The 15,545-nt window shown below is 40.3% G+C and overlaps 1 protein-coding gene across 1 annotated transcript in view; it reads left to right on the top strand.

Moving 5' to 3' along the window:
* Ext1 (exostosin glycosyltransferase 1) overlaps nt 1–12,118 on the top strand; it is a 283,742-nt gene extending 271,624 nt beyond the window's left edge. The window contains exons 9-11 of the mRNA XM_031359393.1: nt 738–898; nt 3,037–3,208; nt 7,360–12,118. Coding sequence (XP_031215253.1) covers nt 738–898; nt 3,037–3,208; nt 7,360–7,545 — 519 coding nt within the window. The 3' untranslated portion in view covers nt 7,546–12,118. The remainder of the gene's footprint in view (nt 1–737; nt 899–3,036; nt 3,209–7,359) is intronic.
* The last annotated feature ends 3,427 nt before the right edge of the window (nt 12,119–15,545 follow it).

Genomic DNA, 15,545 nt, shown 5'->3' with positions numbered 1-15,545 from the left:
CCTATAAACCTTCTCTTTAAAATAATCGTGTTTTGTTTTGTTTTACTTTGGGCCTTTGTCCCCACTTTTTCTCAGTGACTTCACAGTGGCTGCCTTCCTAGCTTTACCTAGCATCCTGTGTCTTTAGACCTGACATGGCTGGTGTATTTTCTTTGTGATGTCTTCTCTATGTTTCTGTAAAAAGTTGTGCTCTTTACAAAAACTTTCCCTAAAGAACATGCTTTAATTTGAGTCACTTGGGCTTTGATATATGCTAGTTATGATGCCTGCCGTATTTCAGTCCCTGGATGCACACAGGAAATCTGTTCTCGTTTACAAAACAGATGCTTCTATGCTTCCTGTGAATCAGTGGTCACGTGTGCCTTTGAGGTTGGGAAGAAGGAAGCAACTGCTTTTCTGTTTTTTTTTTTTTTTTTTTTTTAGCTTGAACAGACTGGGTTCTAAAGGGCGAGTCAGGATTAATTGATCTCTCTCTCTCTCTCTCCCTTCCCTCCCTCCCTTCCACCCCTTTCTCTCTCCTATATTAATCTTAAGTTTCCTTCCTACAAAATATTTAAAATGTGCATAATTGCAGGGCAAAATGTCAAGCAGTCAGTTTAATTTGCTGATGAATATGGGAATTAATGTTTCGAAACAGTCGTGGGATTCCGATTTATGAATTAGCAGGGGGAGGTGATGTTTTGTTGACATTTGTTCCTAGTCTTGATTGCTTGTTTGGCTTGTACTTTGCCTTGTAGGTGGATTTTGCCTTCACTGTGTGGCAGAGCTTCCCAGAGAGGATTGTGGGATATCCTGCTCGCAGTCATTTCTGGGATAACTCGAAGGAGCGGTGGGGATATACATCCAAGTGGACGAATGACTACTCCATGGTGTTGACAGGAGCTGCTATCTACCACAAGTGAGGAGCGGAGGTTTCTCTTTGAAATGCATCATAGTCATTTCTGACAACTGCATTAATAGAAACTTTAGGCCAAATCCACTTTACAACATTAATGAAAATTAGTCAGTATTCCTGTTTGATTTTTGCTGAGATAGCAAATATGTGCTATGAATCTTCTTGGCTTATTGTATTTTTAGAAATTAAGACAAAGTAGTGTTTCCAGTTAAGTCAAAGGATAGAGATACACTTAGAGCTAGGTTGGGTAGCTGAATATTAAAAGGAGATACCTAAGAATCCCAGTAACTGTTCTAGGTGGTTTGGGTGCACCATTGAGTAAAACAGAAAACCCCTCTGACAATGCAGGGCTCATATGCTAGTAAACCGAGACGTATAAATGCTATAGGGAAACCAGGGGCAGCAAGAAGACACTGACAGAGTCAAGTTGCATGAGGTACAGAAATGAGGCAGGTTGGAGAGTGGTCAGGATGGTCTGTTATACAGATGGGAAGTGAGCAGAAACTTCAAAGCAAGAGAAAAGTAGCTGAGGCTATTATAGATAGCATTGGGACTAGCAAGAAGAAACACCCAGAGAAAAACAATGGAGAAAGATGGAAAAGAAGATTTGGATTAGTGACTGTGGTGCAGTGGATGAGAAGGTCCAAGAGGCCTGGGAGCTCAGAGATAGGAGACATTGATGTGTTTTCTCTAATGGATAAGTCAGTGTATGGCCTGAGCAGAGCAGACTTCAGGGTTGTGTTCCCTGTAACCACTCTGGATGTCATGATGAGAACACTCAATAAGGAAGATGACAAAGGCAGGAAGAACTATTAGGAAGTACTGAGCCATATGGAGATGGAGATTAGACTGGGGCCAGGGAGTGAACAGTGGTATAAGTAGTGACCTCCCAGCAGCGATACTTTGAAGCTGATTCAGCATGGTGACTTAATCAGAATTTAATGACTACCAAGTTTTCTGACTGGCTTGAGGTCCAGAAGAATGGAGTGCCATCAACAGAGGGAAATCTACAAATGAGTAATGATTTCTACATGCAGAGTTTGCCCTGGGCATGTTATGACACCTAAGAGGCTTTTCTGAGAAAAATCATAGGCAGAGATATAAAATGGGCAGTCTTTAAAAACAGCAGACTGAGGTAAAATTGCCAGATAAGTAAATGCAGAGTGTTCACATTTCCACAGTCCCACAGGATCATTAATGAAAATCCTTAGTATTTTATCCTAATGAGGAAAATGTAACAATCTCACCTTAGACTTTTAGCATAGAGAGTGGAGAGTCTTATCATTTCAGGGCTAAGTCTGAAAATGCCCAGGTGTGAACATTTGGCTGAGGAAATCTTGATCTCAAAGCTTCTCCTTCTCCTGCTTCCTCCACACAAATGAATCTAATTCTTTCAAGTAATTTGACTAATTTGTAAGTAAATTCTCTTGCCATATGTATTGGTCACTTTTTTCATTATTGTGACAAAATACCAGACAAAAGCAACTTAACAAGGAAGTTTGTCTTGGCTCCCAGTTTGAGAATACAGTCCATCACGGTGGGGAAGGCACGGCTGTAGAAACATGAGAGGCAGCCACTCACAGTGCATCTTACTTAGGAAGCAGAGAGGGTGAGTGCTGGTGCTCAACCCACTTTCCTCTTTGTACTCAGCCTTGACCCCAGCCCCATGGTATTGTCCACATTCAGGGCAGGTCTTCCTTACTGTTTTCAACCTTTCTGGAAATATCCTCATAGAAACACACTCAGCAGTGTGTTTCCATGGTAATTCAAAATTGCATCATCACAACATCTTAGAATTCAGTTTCTCTTTCTAACTGACCAGCCTGATACCAAATTGTGATGGGCAACTAATATCTGCATCCCTGGAGATCTCTGTGCCTCACTCAGTTCCTCATCTGTAAAATAAGGATAATAATATAATAACATCTGCTTCATAGATTTCTTAGATGGGTTAGATGAGGCATTTCTTGTTAAAGACTTGAGAATATGATTTGGCCTATAGCGAATGCCATAAAAGTGATAGCTGTCATTGTTAATGCATTTGGTGGCATGCTCAGGGATCCAGGGAATGCCTCTGTTTAAAGTCTACCTGTCATTATGTAATTTTGCCCTGCTAAAAGAATTTCCTTTGTTATTTACAGATATTATCACTACCTGTATTCTCATTACCTGCCAGCCAGCCTGAAGAACATGGTAGACCAACTGGCCAACTGTGAGGACATTCTCATGAATTTCCTGGTGTCTGCTGTGACAAAATTGCCTCCAATCAAAGTGACCCAGAAGAAACAGTATAAGGAGACAATGATGGGACAGGTAAGAATCAAGAACTTTCTTCCCAAGGCTACACGAATATGTTTTCCTCTGCTTTATCTAGCAGTGTTATAAGGAAACACAAAAATAAGCCACATCTGAAAGCCCTGAAGGAAGGAATGATTGGCACATGGATAATTAAGACTATAAAGCTCTTAGATAACCCATAACATGACATGACAGTGACACATTCTTAGAGTTTGTCTTAAAACCCTTTGGGCTAGTCTAACAAAACAACATAGACTTAGGGCTTACGTTACAAACATTTATTTCTCATACTTCTGAAACCTGGGGATTCTAAAGTCGAGGTGTCAGCAGTTGTAATACCCAATGAGGAATCACTTCTTAACTTATTCAATTTGCCATGTGCCTGCTTGGTGCAAACCTCTCTGGTACACCCTATTCCTGAGGATTCTACCTCCATGAGCTAATCATTTCCAGGTGCCCCACTTACAGATCCTCATGTCCGGATCAGACATCAGTATTTTCAGGGAAGACGTAACAATTCAGTCCACCCCAGAGTGAAATTCCTACAATGAATTTATATCAGTTTCCTGTAGATGCCCACGAGTAGCAAGGAATCCTTTCTTAACACAGTGTTCTGGCTGTTGTTTCTCTATTGAGCAAATATCATAGTGAAGTACTAGAGGTCACACTATCAGTTTTCAGTTCCAGAACCAGCATTTATAAGCTATGGGCAAGCCAGTGACTTTCTCAGATTCTCTTGACTCATCTTTAAAATGAAGTGGTAAAATCTTTTTCATGAAGTTGATATAATTGTTAAAGTAAAGCCACATATCCTCTTGGGTTATATATTTTCATGATAAAGATACTGTCACAGAAATATTATTCAACTTCCTGTGTTTATAGGGAGGAAAACTGGGTCTAGAAATACTAACTTATTGCTTCAAGTACCCCCATAAGTTAGAGACAGAAGTGAGAGTGGAGCACTAGTCTCTTGACCCGCTGCTCTTCTGTAACACACCAATTCCGTGTGTCAGGTTCATCTGCAAGCTGATGTTCACTTTGATTCCTCACTGGCAGAGTGAATCCACATGTAATAAATGAGGGCTGGAGACATCACTCAATTGGTAGAGTGTCTGCTGAGCATAAGGAAGTTGAGTTTAATCCCCAACAGCGTACCCTGGTAGGACATGCTTAGAATCCCAGCACTTGGGAGTGGGGACAAGAATATCAGAAGTCATTCTTGACAAGTACTGGGTGTGAAACCAATCTGAGCTACTAAGTGAGACCTTGCCTCAAAATAACCAAACAAATAAATAAACGATGAATGAAAGGAGGTGGAGGTGCAGTGAGATGACTCAGTGGATGAATGGAAGGAGGAAGAAGTGCATGAGATGACTCAGCAGATGAATGAAAGGAGGTGGAAGTGCATGACATGACTCAGCAGATAAAGATAATCCTACCAAGGCTGAAGACTTGAGTTCCATCCTTGGCCATGCATCATTAAGAGAATTTTCAGTCATATGGTATCCTTCACAGCCTACTGGTCCCACACAGATTCAGACAGTATGAGAGTACTGGTTATGGAGAAACACCTGTGTACTCGGAAAGTTCTGCCCTCCCTTAACTATTGAAGTAACGGGCAGAAGCATTGGTAATAATTTTCCAATCATTAAGACCAAACTACTTCAAATCCAGGCAGTGTGTATTGCCGACTGTGTACCCATATGTTTTGTTGAATCCAAGCTCACAGAGTCACAGCATTCTGTTACTAGTCTTTGCTAGGGAGAAACTTCAGACTCTCTTGAGGATGTGCAGTCATCCAGGGAGGACTGCTAGTCACACATCAGTGACCTTTTCGTATATTTGCCTACTTCTGCTAAGTGAGCATCTTCAGTAATTCACATACTTAACAGACAACTCTACACTGAATGTTAGATTTATCTTCCTGTGCCCAGGTAGTATAGTATACTTGAGTCATTCTTCCCATCATACTCATGATTTCATTAAGTCTTTGTGTCCATTGAACAAAAGGATATTATATTTAAACTTATGCTTTTATTAGATTGAAAAAAGTTTTGTTGTTGTTGCTGTTGTTGTTGTTGTTGTTTAGTATTTGTTGGTTGGGTTGGAATCAATCAAGAATGAGCTAAAGTTCTTGATAGTTTTGCTATTTACATATGTGCACATTTGCCTGGCCTTGAGTCCAGCCCTTTGGAGTGAGGGGACAGATCAGAAATGCCTGCAAATTCCTGTCAACCACAGAGCAGTGGCTCTCCACCTTCCTAAAGCTATGACCCCTTAATATAGTACCTTGTGTTGTGGTGACCCCCCCCCCGGCCAGAAAATGTATCTTGTTGCCATTTCATGTCATTCTGCTACTGTTATGAATGACATTTATGATAGTATAAGTCACAGCTATTTATCTATGTTTTCCGATGGTCTTAGGTGACCCCTGTGAAAAGCTCATTTGACCACAAAGAGGTCTTGACCCCACTGCCTTTGAGGTTGTCTACTCTGCTAGGAACTCAGCCAGCTCTCTCAAGTCTTTGCCTTTCTGTGACTTGCAAAGGTGATTTCTCCAAGTACAGATGCTAGAGAGCAGAGCCTTCCTTCTGCCTCCTTCTGGCCTTCAGAGACTCCTGTACTTCCTTGACCCTGCTGTGACTTCGGAGCTCCTCCACCTGGCTGGTGCGAGGCTCCAGTGTGCTTACTGAAAACACTTCACAAGTAGTGTTTTGTTATTCCGCTGCTCAGTGCTAACTTGACATTTGTATTTATCACGTTATTTTCAAGCGTGTTGATACTTGTGATTTTAAAGTGACTCTGCGTGAGTCTCACTCTAAAGTGTACTTTTCGTGAAAGTATGTTTCTAGCCCACACTAAAACACACACATAGTAAACAGTTGCTTATTTACCCGTGTTTATAATACTTGTGTGTAGAGTGTGAGTGCCCCATCCCTGCTCTTGTAATCCTCCTTTCCAGCAAACCAGCAACAAGAGAAACAAACAAACAACACACAAGAACAGTTAGGGTTAGCTATATACGCACTCAAACTCACAGTAGCCTGTCCCTTAAATAGAACTTAGTTTGTTCCTTCCCCAGTCCCCACTGGATGTCATCAAGTCAGTACCCATCATTTATGTGGTCTAAATATATTTGACAGCTTTAGGGGCTATATAACTAAAAAGATGGTAGCCTTTTTTTTTCTTTTTTAACTTTGATAACCTGGGGCCGTCTAATACTTAAAACAACTGTGGGAATTTAGTGGTATTGAAAAGACAATTGCTAGGTTACAAGCAGAATATTTAGATTTTACTGTAGAGTCAATCTTGTAGACACAGGCACTGTGTCACTGGATCTGAGTCCCTTTTGTGTCTCAGTCATCTCAGTAGAAGAAGTCTATAAGGGAGTGTGGGTTTTATGTGCAGTTTAACTCTAGCTGTGAGTGAAGTGTAAGGATTTCACTTGTGCCTCTTTTTAAACAAACCATTCCATAGGAACTTGATAAAGGTGGAAAGTTAGACACATGAAGTCCAAGTCCACAGTGGGACCACTGACAGCCCATGTCTCCACACATCAACCATGTTAAATACCAGGGACTTAGAAGGCTGGAGAAATGCCTCAGCTGTTAGGAATGCCTGCCTCTCTGGCAGAGGACTGGAGGTCAGGTCCCAGCATACATGTCAGGTGACTTTGAACTTCCTTTGATTCCGACTCCAAGGCATGCCATGCCTTCATGTGGCCTCCAAGGACGCCCATGCGCAGATATACAAAATGTGTAGTCTCACGCACATAATTAAAAATAAATCTATGCTTAAAGACATGTCACATAAGGATTTAGAAAACTATCTTTGAAGCAAAGAGTCCATGGTGAGTCATAGCTTTGGTCCCAAATATAAAAAAGCATGTTCTGTTTAGTGACTGTTGAGAGCCCATTGGCCCACGGCTCAATCATATCAGCTCAGAAAGCTTCAAAAGGTTAGGTGTGTTTGGTCATTGCCACATCTCGACTGCAGGCAAAGGTAAGTGAGCATCCTTGAGCTTCGCCTCCACCAGCTTTGCAGAGGGACAGGCTTGGCAGCTCAGCAGCATAGTCCGCTGCTGGCCTTTACCAGATCCGGCTTGCGGTGCCTCCTTCCTACTGCTTTCTCTCACCGTCTTCCTTATTTGTCTCCTTCTCCCCCAGACTTCCCGAGCATCCCGCTGGGCTGACCCTGACCATTTTGCCCAGCGACAGAGCTGCATGAATACATTTGCCAGCTGGTTTGGCTACATGCCGCTGATCCACTCCCAGATGAGGCTTGACCCGGTACTCTTTAAAGACCAAGTCTCAATCCTGAGGAAGAAATACAGAGACATTGAACGACTTTGAGGAAGCCCACTGAGTGGGGGAAGGGAAGCAAGACTGGAGTCCAGCTGCTCTCTCCTCCCAGTGCAGATCCGCTCATGCCCATGGGTGGAGCCAGACTGTGCCAAGTATCAAAAAAATGAAAAAAAAAATCAAAAAAGACAAAAAAAAAGGAAAAGGAAAAAAAATAAACAGCTTAGATGAACACAGTGACAAAACTCGGCTGGAATCCTGGCTCCTGGGGCTGCGCCAGACTGCTCCATTCACCTCACTGGCTTCTGTGTCCCACGACTAGGTTGTGTACAGTTTAATTATGGAACATTAAATAATTATTTTTGAAATGATTGCTATGCAGGTTTAAACTTTTTTAATGATCAAAAACTATTAAAAACCAGAGTTCTTTCTTTAATCAAAATTGTGTTGGTTGTGAATATTTCCAAGCTGCTGCTCCCCTCCCTATAGACAGGACTGCCAGGGGTCACCCAGGATTTCCTGCAGTGACAGAAAACAGACATCACGGGAAACACAATGAGTTATTTGACGTAGTGTCAGCAAAGAACTGGGCATACCCTAAAACAAGTTCATGTTCCAGTTTAGATGTTTGGATCAATCCCCTTGGTCTCTGAACTGTTGCTGTATAAGAGAAAATGTTGGCTCCAGAGATGGAGTTCTAACTCAAAACTTTAATATAAACATGGTAATCTTTTTACATGGGAATGGGTGGGGGGAGTTAGACCGAGCAAACACTAGTAGATTTAAGAAATGGTGAGCAAAGAACCAAACAACTCCCAGCATGTTAGTGACGGACAGCCCACAACTGAAATCCAAGACTTCCTAGTGGTTGGCCTATATAGGCTCAGCCACCGACCCATATATCTGATGGGCGCACCCTATGTGTTAGAGGCCAAAGGAAAGAAAAATGAGTCCAGATTATTTATAAGACAAGCGGTTGAATGTTTGTGAAAAACTCAAGTTGCAAAGGCTTCTCTGTTGAGAAAGAAGTGGTTATGTGTAAATCCACACCATTTAACAAATGGATAGTTGTGAAGTACCTAACTGAGGGCATGCCTTGCCACAGAACTCATTCCAATTTGAGTTAAATATTGTTTTGCTCAGAAAAAAAGAAAAGAAAAGACAATCAAATTAATCAGAAACAAACGTGAAGACTTCTTTCGGTTTTGAAATATGTAGAAAAATTTAGTTGTACTTCTTGTTAAAAATAATGCTTCCATCGTTGCAAATACTGTCTTAAGTTTATAATGGTTTTGAAATATTAAGAATACACATATACAAGTACATGAAGCATATCTTTAAGCTCCACTATGAAATATGGAGGCTTCTGATGTTAAATGTCTGCTTCTACTTGAAGGAGCCAAAAGAGGGTGAGTTATACAAAGATTATTATTACTGAGTTATATCCTGAGTTACAGAAAGATTGTTAGGTACTATAGAATAATCCACAATGATGTGAGTTTTTTTTTTTTTCTAAGAACTCTCATACCTTTCATACATGTGTCTGTATAGACATCGGAAGACAAAGGAACCTGCCTAGTGCCCTAGAGTGGGTGCTGTAAACAAGCAATGAATGTAGTAGTTTGCTGAGGCCTTAAGAGATGACTCCATTGCCTGCCCAGCAGCAGAGCAGGGACCAGAGTCCACATATACAGCTGCCATGTTGTGAGTGGCGCATTGGCTATCAAGTCCACTCAAAGAGGGCTTTTCTGCAGCTTTGTGATCCATGAACATCTCTCTATGCATCACTCTCATCCAGTATGACCCTGCTTTCAAATATAGGACATTCCTTAGGTAGATGTGGTATATCGCTAAGCATTTCTCCCAGTAGAATTCTTAGGTTCACAGGGCTTACGTTTGCATCCATCAGTAAAATTCCCTGAAAGGTTTTATATTAACTGTAATTCTTAGCATGATAAAGGGAGAACAGTTCATTCCATTTACATATTTGCATTTAAAGTGGGGAACTTACCAGAATGGTAGTATAATGTATCTTTCTTCTTTACAAACATGAATGCAAAGTTTTGTTAAACCACCACAAGCTAATCAAAATCGTAAATTGTCACCTTAGCTTGCAAAGCAGAGTCTGCAATTGTACTAGCCAGTCCCATGAGTGGATTCCGGGAACTGCAGGGCACACAGTCCCCACAAGTCACATGTGCTGTAATTACAAATGAGAACAAGAACTGACACACTTCTCATCTCCTTTAAATCTCCACGGTTGCATTTTGTCATTCTCTGGAGTAATTCTCTCCGGGATGCCAGCTAGCGTGTTCTTTGCTCATTTGGAAGATGCAGCTGGGAATTGAACAATGCTAAGCAAATCAGCGAGGCCCAACAGCAAGATGTAATTTTAATTCTCTTAGGAGTGAGTTGTCGATTGCATTGCAATAAGTTGACAAATCATAGCCAGTGCTGTAGGATGTCAGAAGTTATCTCTCGGCCGGCTTTAATGATAAGCAGGGCCAACATGTGTTGAGTTGGTAAGCTGCCAAGGGTAGAGTGCATACTACAAACCATCTAATGAATCACATGAAGAAACTCCTTAGGGGACTCAGCCACTTAGGATTTTCACACATTTATTTCAGCCCTATATGTGTTCTTCAAAATGAGTGTTTTAAAAGCTGGCTATGTATTGATATGAAAAGATTTAAATAACCATCAAGGTTTACCTGTACATTATATATTCAACATACCATCACTTTTATTGACAATGGCAAAAAAACAATCTGAAGTTGAGACTAGAGAAAAAAATCCATGCAATAATCATGTTGCTAAATACAGCATAGCTAGGTGGGCATACAAGACATATGAGCAAATGTTTTCAGAGATGGTGCCTCAGAAGAAAGAGACATCTCATGTCTGGAGTTGAATGTGCATTACACTTTAACTTCTTGTTCCACATGGTGCTCAAAGAAGGCTCAATCCCCATGGAGTCCTTCAGTGTCCCTTTTGAAAATGATTTTTGCTTTTCATTACAGTAGGCTATGTTAGCCTTTATTTTTGGTGGCTCTCAAATTCCTGGTGACTTGAAGGAATGCTAGTGGCCTTTCATAAAGGTTGCTGAACTTTAATTTAATCACGGGTGAGGTGAGCGATGTGAGAAGACCTACTGACTATTTAAAATAAAAAAGATTTTAAAAAAAGAGGATACTTGATTGCTAATGAAATTCTAATCAAACTTGTTTGAAAGATGGAGAGAAGGCTGGGAACTTCATTGGGGTAGAAGCTGAGTGAGATTCATACTGGACAAGACTGGATTATAAATGCAAATGTCAAGACAAGCTTCCTCCAACTGAAAATATCATATCTTACTAGGAGGTCTCTGAATCAAGCTCCAGTTTGGAGGGTATCAGCTCTTGCTATGAACTATGAGATAATAATGTTCCTGCTTTCTTCTAGTTCCCATCACCAGCATACAGCCTGTACATCAGGGCTACAGTTGGTAAATTCACTTACCTGGATCCTGACAACTATGGACAAGGGTCTTTAAAATGTGTCCGCCATTGCTGACTAGCTGTAAGCAGAAAGACCTTTTGCTGTTGCCTGCAAGTTTGATGAGAACAAAATTGGCTTGGATTAAATTCTCAGTGAACAAAATGTGAATATTGAACTGCATTCAACACATCTCACTCACTAAACTATCACATGGAGATGAAATGATTCCTAGACTCCTTGTTTCCTTCGAAAGGGTGAACTGGGATGAGGCATCCTAAGACGGTTTTACCCCATTAATTCAGTAGTAATATCCAGGAGCTCTGGATATGGAACCTGTGGGTTTTGAAAGTGAAGGTGATTTCTGGCTGGAAGCCATGTCTCCTCTTTATCCTTTCCAAAAATCAAAGAATATTGTTTCTTTGTACTTAGGGGAGGCTAGAGTTGTCACTCTCCTAGAGTGCCAATATGTTCTAGATCAACAGCATGGACAAGAGACTTGGGAGGCAGAGTCTCACCCTTGTTTAAAATCAAGTCAAGCTGACCTTCCAGGCACACTAGTTTTGTAATGATTTGCCTTTCAGGCCTCAAAGGTCATTTGATTTCTGCAATAGCATTCTGTTCTACAGGAGCACATTCCTCTCATCTTAGTTGTAATTATTACTAAAATTAGGGCCACACAGATGACCTGATTACCATGAAATGAACTGTATATTTATGCTAAGAGAAAAATGTATAGGATATGCTGAGGGTTAGAAAAACAAAAAAAGACATGGAGAACTGGAACTATTTTAGGTGGCAAATTGTAACATAAAATAGTAAATCTTATTTTGTATACAATGTACATTTGGGATCCTTTTTCTAATACATGGTCAATGTTTTTGTGGTGTCAACACAGGTCTTTTCTGGAGTGTTTTCCCCATTTGTTACAGAGTATTAATGATTCAGGTGCAATTGAGTCCTAAAGTGTGTGAGAGAGTGCAAGAAATTTCAAAGCCATAGATCTTGATTTACTTCACTGACCTGTGTAACTTTATGTCTGCGTTTTTGCCATCCATGATAGATTGTTTTATAGAGTGTCACCAAAGACTTTTTCCTTCAGATTTATAGAAGAATAAAAGGAGAAATTATTAATAAATGACATGACTTTTCATCTATGTGGGTCTGATTCCATTTTTTTTCTGTTGGATACAAAAGATCCAGAAAGAACTGACGTTTTGAGAATCCTAACATTTCCATGAGATTCTGGGGGAGTCAGACACATGAGGTTTGGTTGAATATGCTTGGGTGGAGCCCAACACTCACAGCTGGGCTGCAGCCCAGCACCCAAGAACAGCCATCTTCCAGGCCAGATGCAGCTGTACTGTTGGAAGTTGGCCAGAGTGGATGGCGGTGATGTGCCCAGTTCACAGCATTCCTCCATATGAATGCTGGGACAAAGTGGCAGGGTTGGGCCCCAGAGCATCTGGAGCCTGACAGCTGTGGCTATTACCCCCTTTGGTTTCAACTACTGCCTGGAGCTTATGAATTGCTGGCTGGCAAAGAATTTATTAGACTAGCATTTCTCAAAAGGTTTTAAAAATGCATCCAGGTGTGCTGCAGCCACCACTCAGGGCTACTATAGTGAGGGTTGGTGGCGGTAATGAGCCTCTTTCTCACACTTGTCCCTCATTTCCCCCTTTTCACTCTAGTGGTATCTCCTACCCATCTCCACTACTCATCTACACTCTATATTTACATATTTTTATGGAGAGGCATAAGTCACCAACTTCACATACTTGGAATGGAGAAAAACGCAAATTTCATTTGGAGGTTTTGATTTGTTTTATTACATCCATCAAAGTTTTTTATTATATATTTCAATTTGTTCTTCTGTAGAAGTGTGACAAAATGTATATTATGTATGTGTGTATGCATGCATGTATATAAATGTATAAACAATGACCGGATACTAAGTACTATGTGAAGTCAGGATGTGGTGAGAAAAGGCGAGTGAAGGCACATCAGTGCTGGCTTAGAAATGTCTGTGCCCATTCTTGACTTCCCAGTTTATGAAATCTGGCCCCAGAATATGACTCATGAGAGAATCATCCCCCAGTTGGAGAACAAATGAGAAGGCTAGTTGGATAAGTTACTTTTAAATTAGGTCCCAGCCCACCTTACAGATGTTTCAGTGAGTGCCATTGCTTGCAGAAATACCTAGAACAAATTACAAATTACAGATGGTGCTGCTTTATGGCCCAAGCAGTTCCACCACGTCTTACTGGTGAGAGGACTGGAAGATATTTGTGGACACCTGAGTCATCCTATAGTGGCCTCCCCCGACTCTGAGCCATCTTTCTGGCTTTCAGAACTCAAGGTATTGCAAGAAAGATTGAAGCAATGTGCCTGCTCTTTCAGAGTACACAGCTGTACTCTGGTGGATACAGAAGAGATCTGGTTATCCTTAGCCAGTCCAGCAGATTCAAGACTTAGCAAGGTTTTTTGTTTGTTTGTTTGTTTGGTTTGGTTTGGTTTGTGGCTTTTTAGAATTATTATTTATTTTATGTATATGAGTACACTGTAGATATCTTCAGACACAGCCAAAGAGGCCAACGGATCCAGCTACAGGTGATTGTGAACCACAAAGTGGTTGCTGAGATTTGAATTCAGGACCTCTGGAAGAGCAGTCAATGTTCTTAACCACTAAGCAATCTCTCCAGCCCTGACTTATCAGTTTTTGAACTCAGGCTTATTAGCTGTCATTTGGTACCCCACCTTCTAAAATTAGAATCTTGACTCTTTCCCTGCAGATCTGTAACTTCATTAAATTAACCTGAACTTACTATGCCTAAGTTTCTTCATTTTAGTACAACTGTATACCTCACAGACTTCTCACAAGGAATACATGAATTAGTGTTTAAATATAGCACCTAATGCAAACAGTGTGTAATTATCACCTTTTAATAATAATCAGTATTTTACTAAAAGGGCTTATATCAAAATCTTTTCTTTGACCTGATAAGGAAAAAAAAACATTTAATCTTAATGTTTAGAATTTCATGACCCCAATGAACTGTAGGCTTTCTAATGTCACCTGCACTTCTTATTTTCCACTGGATTCATGTTTTACTGTCTACCAACACAAAGTCATTATAGAATTCAGGAGTGAGCAATCCATCAGCAGAAACGATGCTAAGTTGCATTTGTATTTTTCTGGCTGAACTTCCTGGATGGCTCTGTTTCACATTCTCTGTGGAATATGTTTGAGGTAACTCAGGACTTAAATTAAGGTGTTAATCCTTATTGTTTTTCCATTCCTGGTGGCTTAAATTGTGTGAAGAAAGAAGATATAATTCTTGCCAACCTATAAATTATTTGCCAAGTTTGAATTTCTATTCCAAACTGCACATAACCTGATTTCCTTGGCCAGATCTACGTGTAAAACTGGCCAAAATGTGTCTTTAATCAGACAGGAATGGACTGTTCTATTAGAATACAAATTGTTAAGCTGAACATAATGAAATTTTGAGACTACTTTAACTATTCCCTGAATATCCAAATATACATATTATTTTACAACACACTTTTACAAATAAAGTACACATTTGAATGCTTCCATAATACTCTATTATACAGTTATTGCATATATGCCCTATTTTAACCCAACTTAAACCATTCAAAATTCAGTAGTTTTACAGTTTCTGACCACTTGTGGAGTATATATAAGATGTTTAATTAGTAAGATCAATGCTGTGGTATATATTCCTAGAGATAAATCTTTGTTCACATCTATGTCTATATTCTTTTAGGGTAATTCATAGATATGATGTTGGCTTTTCAAATGGTATAAATGTTTTAAAGACTTTTATCAGCATAGTCACAGTGCATTTCAATAAAACATACAGGAAGAAAAAATAAACTTACCTAATAGAAAGATATAGATTGAGGGAGAAATTACACGCACGCACACACACACACACACCACATACATGTTAGAATATTTATTTTTGGTTGGCCATTAAGTTGTTCACTGTCAAGTTGAAAGGCCAATAATGATCCAGAGCCATAAGTGCTGTGTCTATGGTTTGAACTTTGTGAAAAATCTGTGTAAAAAACATAATAATTATGTTAGACCATTAAAAATATGGAGTTTCAACCATATACTTGAATCAAGGAAGATTAATAAATCTAGCTGGTATTTTTTATTAGATATTTTCTTTATTTACATGTCATATGATTTCTCTTTTCCCAGGTTTCCCTCCAAAAAAACAAAACAAAAAACAGAAATCAACAACAAGAATAAACCCCTGTTCCCTCCCCCCTCCCCCTGCTCACCACTCCACCCTCTCCCATTTACTGGCCCTGGCATTCCCCTACACTGGGGCACAGAACCTTCACAGGGCCAAGGGCCTCTCCTCCCGTTGATGACCAACTTGGCCATCCTCTACTATACACACGCTGTCAGAGCCATCAGTCTCACCTTGGTTGGTGGTTTAGTCCCTGGGAGCTCTGAGGGTACTAGTTAGTTCATATTGTTGTTCATCCTAAGGGGCTGCAAACCCTTCAGTCTAGCTGGTATTTGTTTGCAAGCTTTA

The sequence above is a fragment of the Mastomys coucha genome, unplaced genomic scaffold, assembly GCF_008632895.1.
Source record: "Mastomys coucha isolate ucsf_1 unplaced genomic scaffold, UCSF_Mcou_1 pScaffold7, whole genome shotgun sequence".
NCBI lineage: Eukaryota > Metazoa > Chordata > Mammalia > Rodentia > Muridae > Mastomys > Mastomys coucha.
Note: the sequence above shows the minus strand (reverse complement) of the source record. Positions and strands in the feature narration are given on the sequence as shown.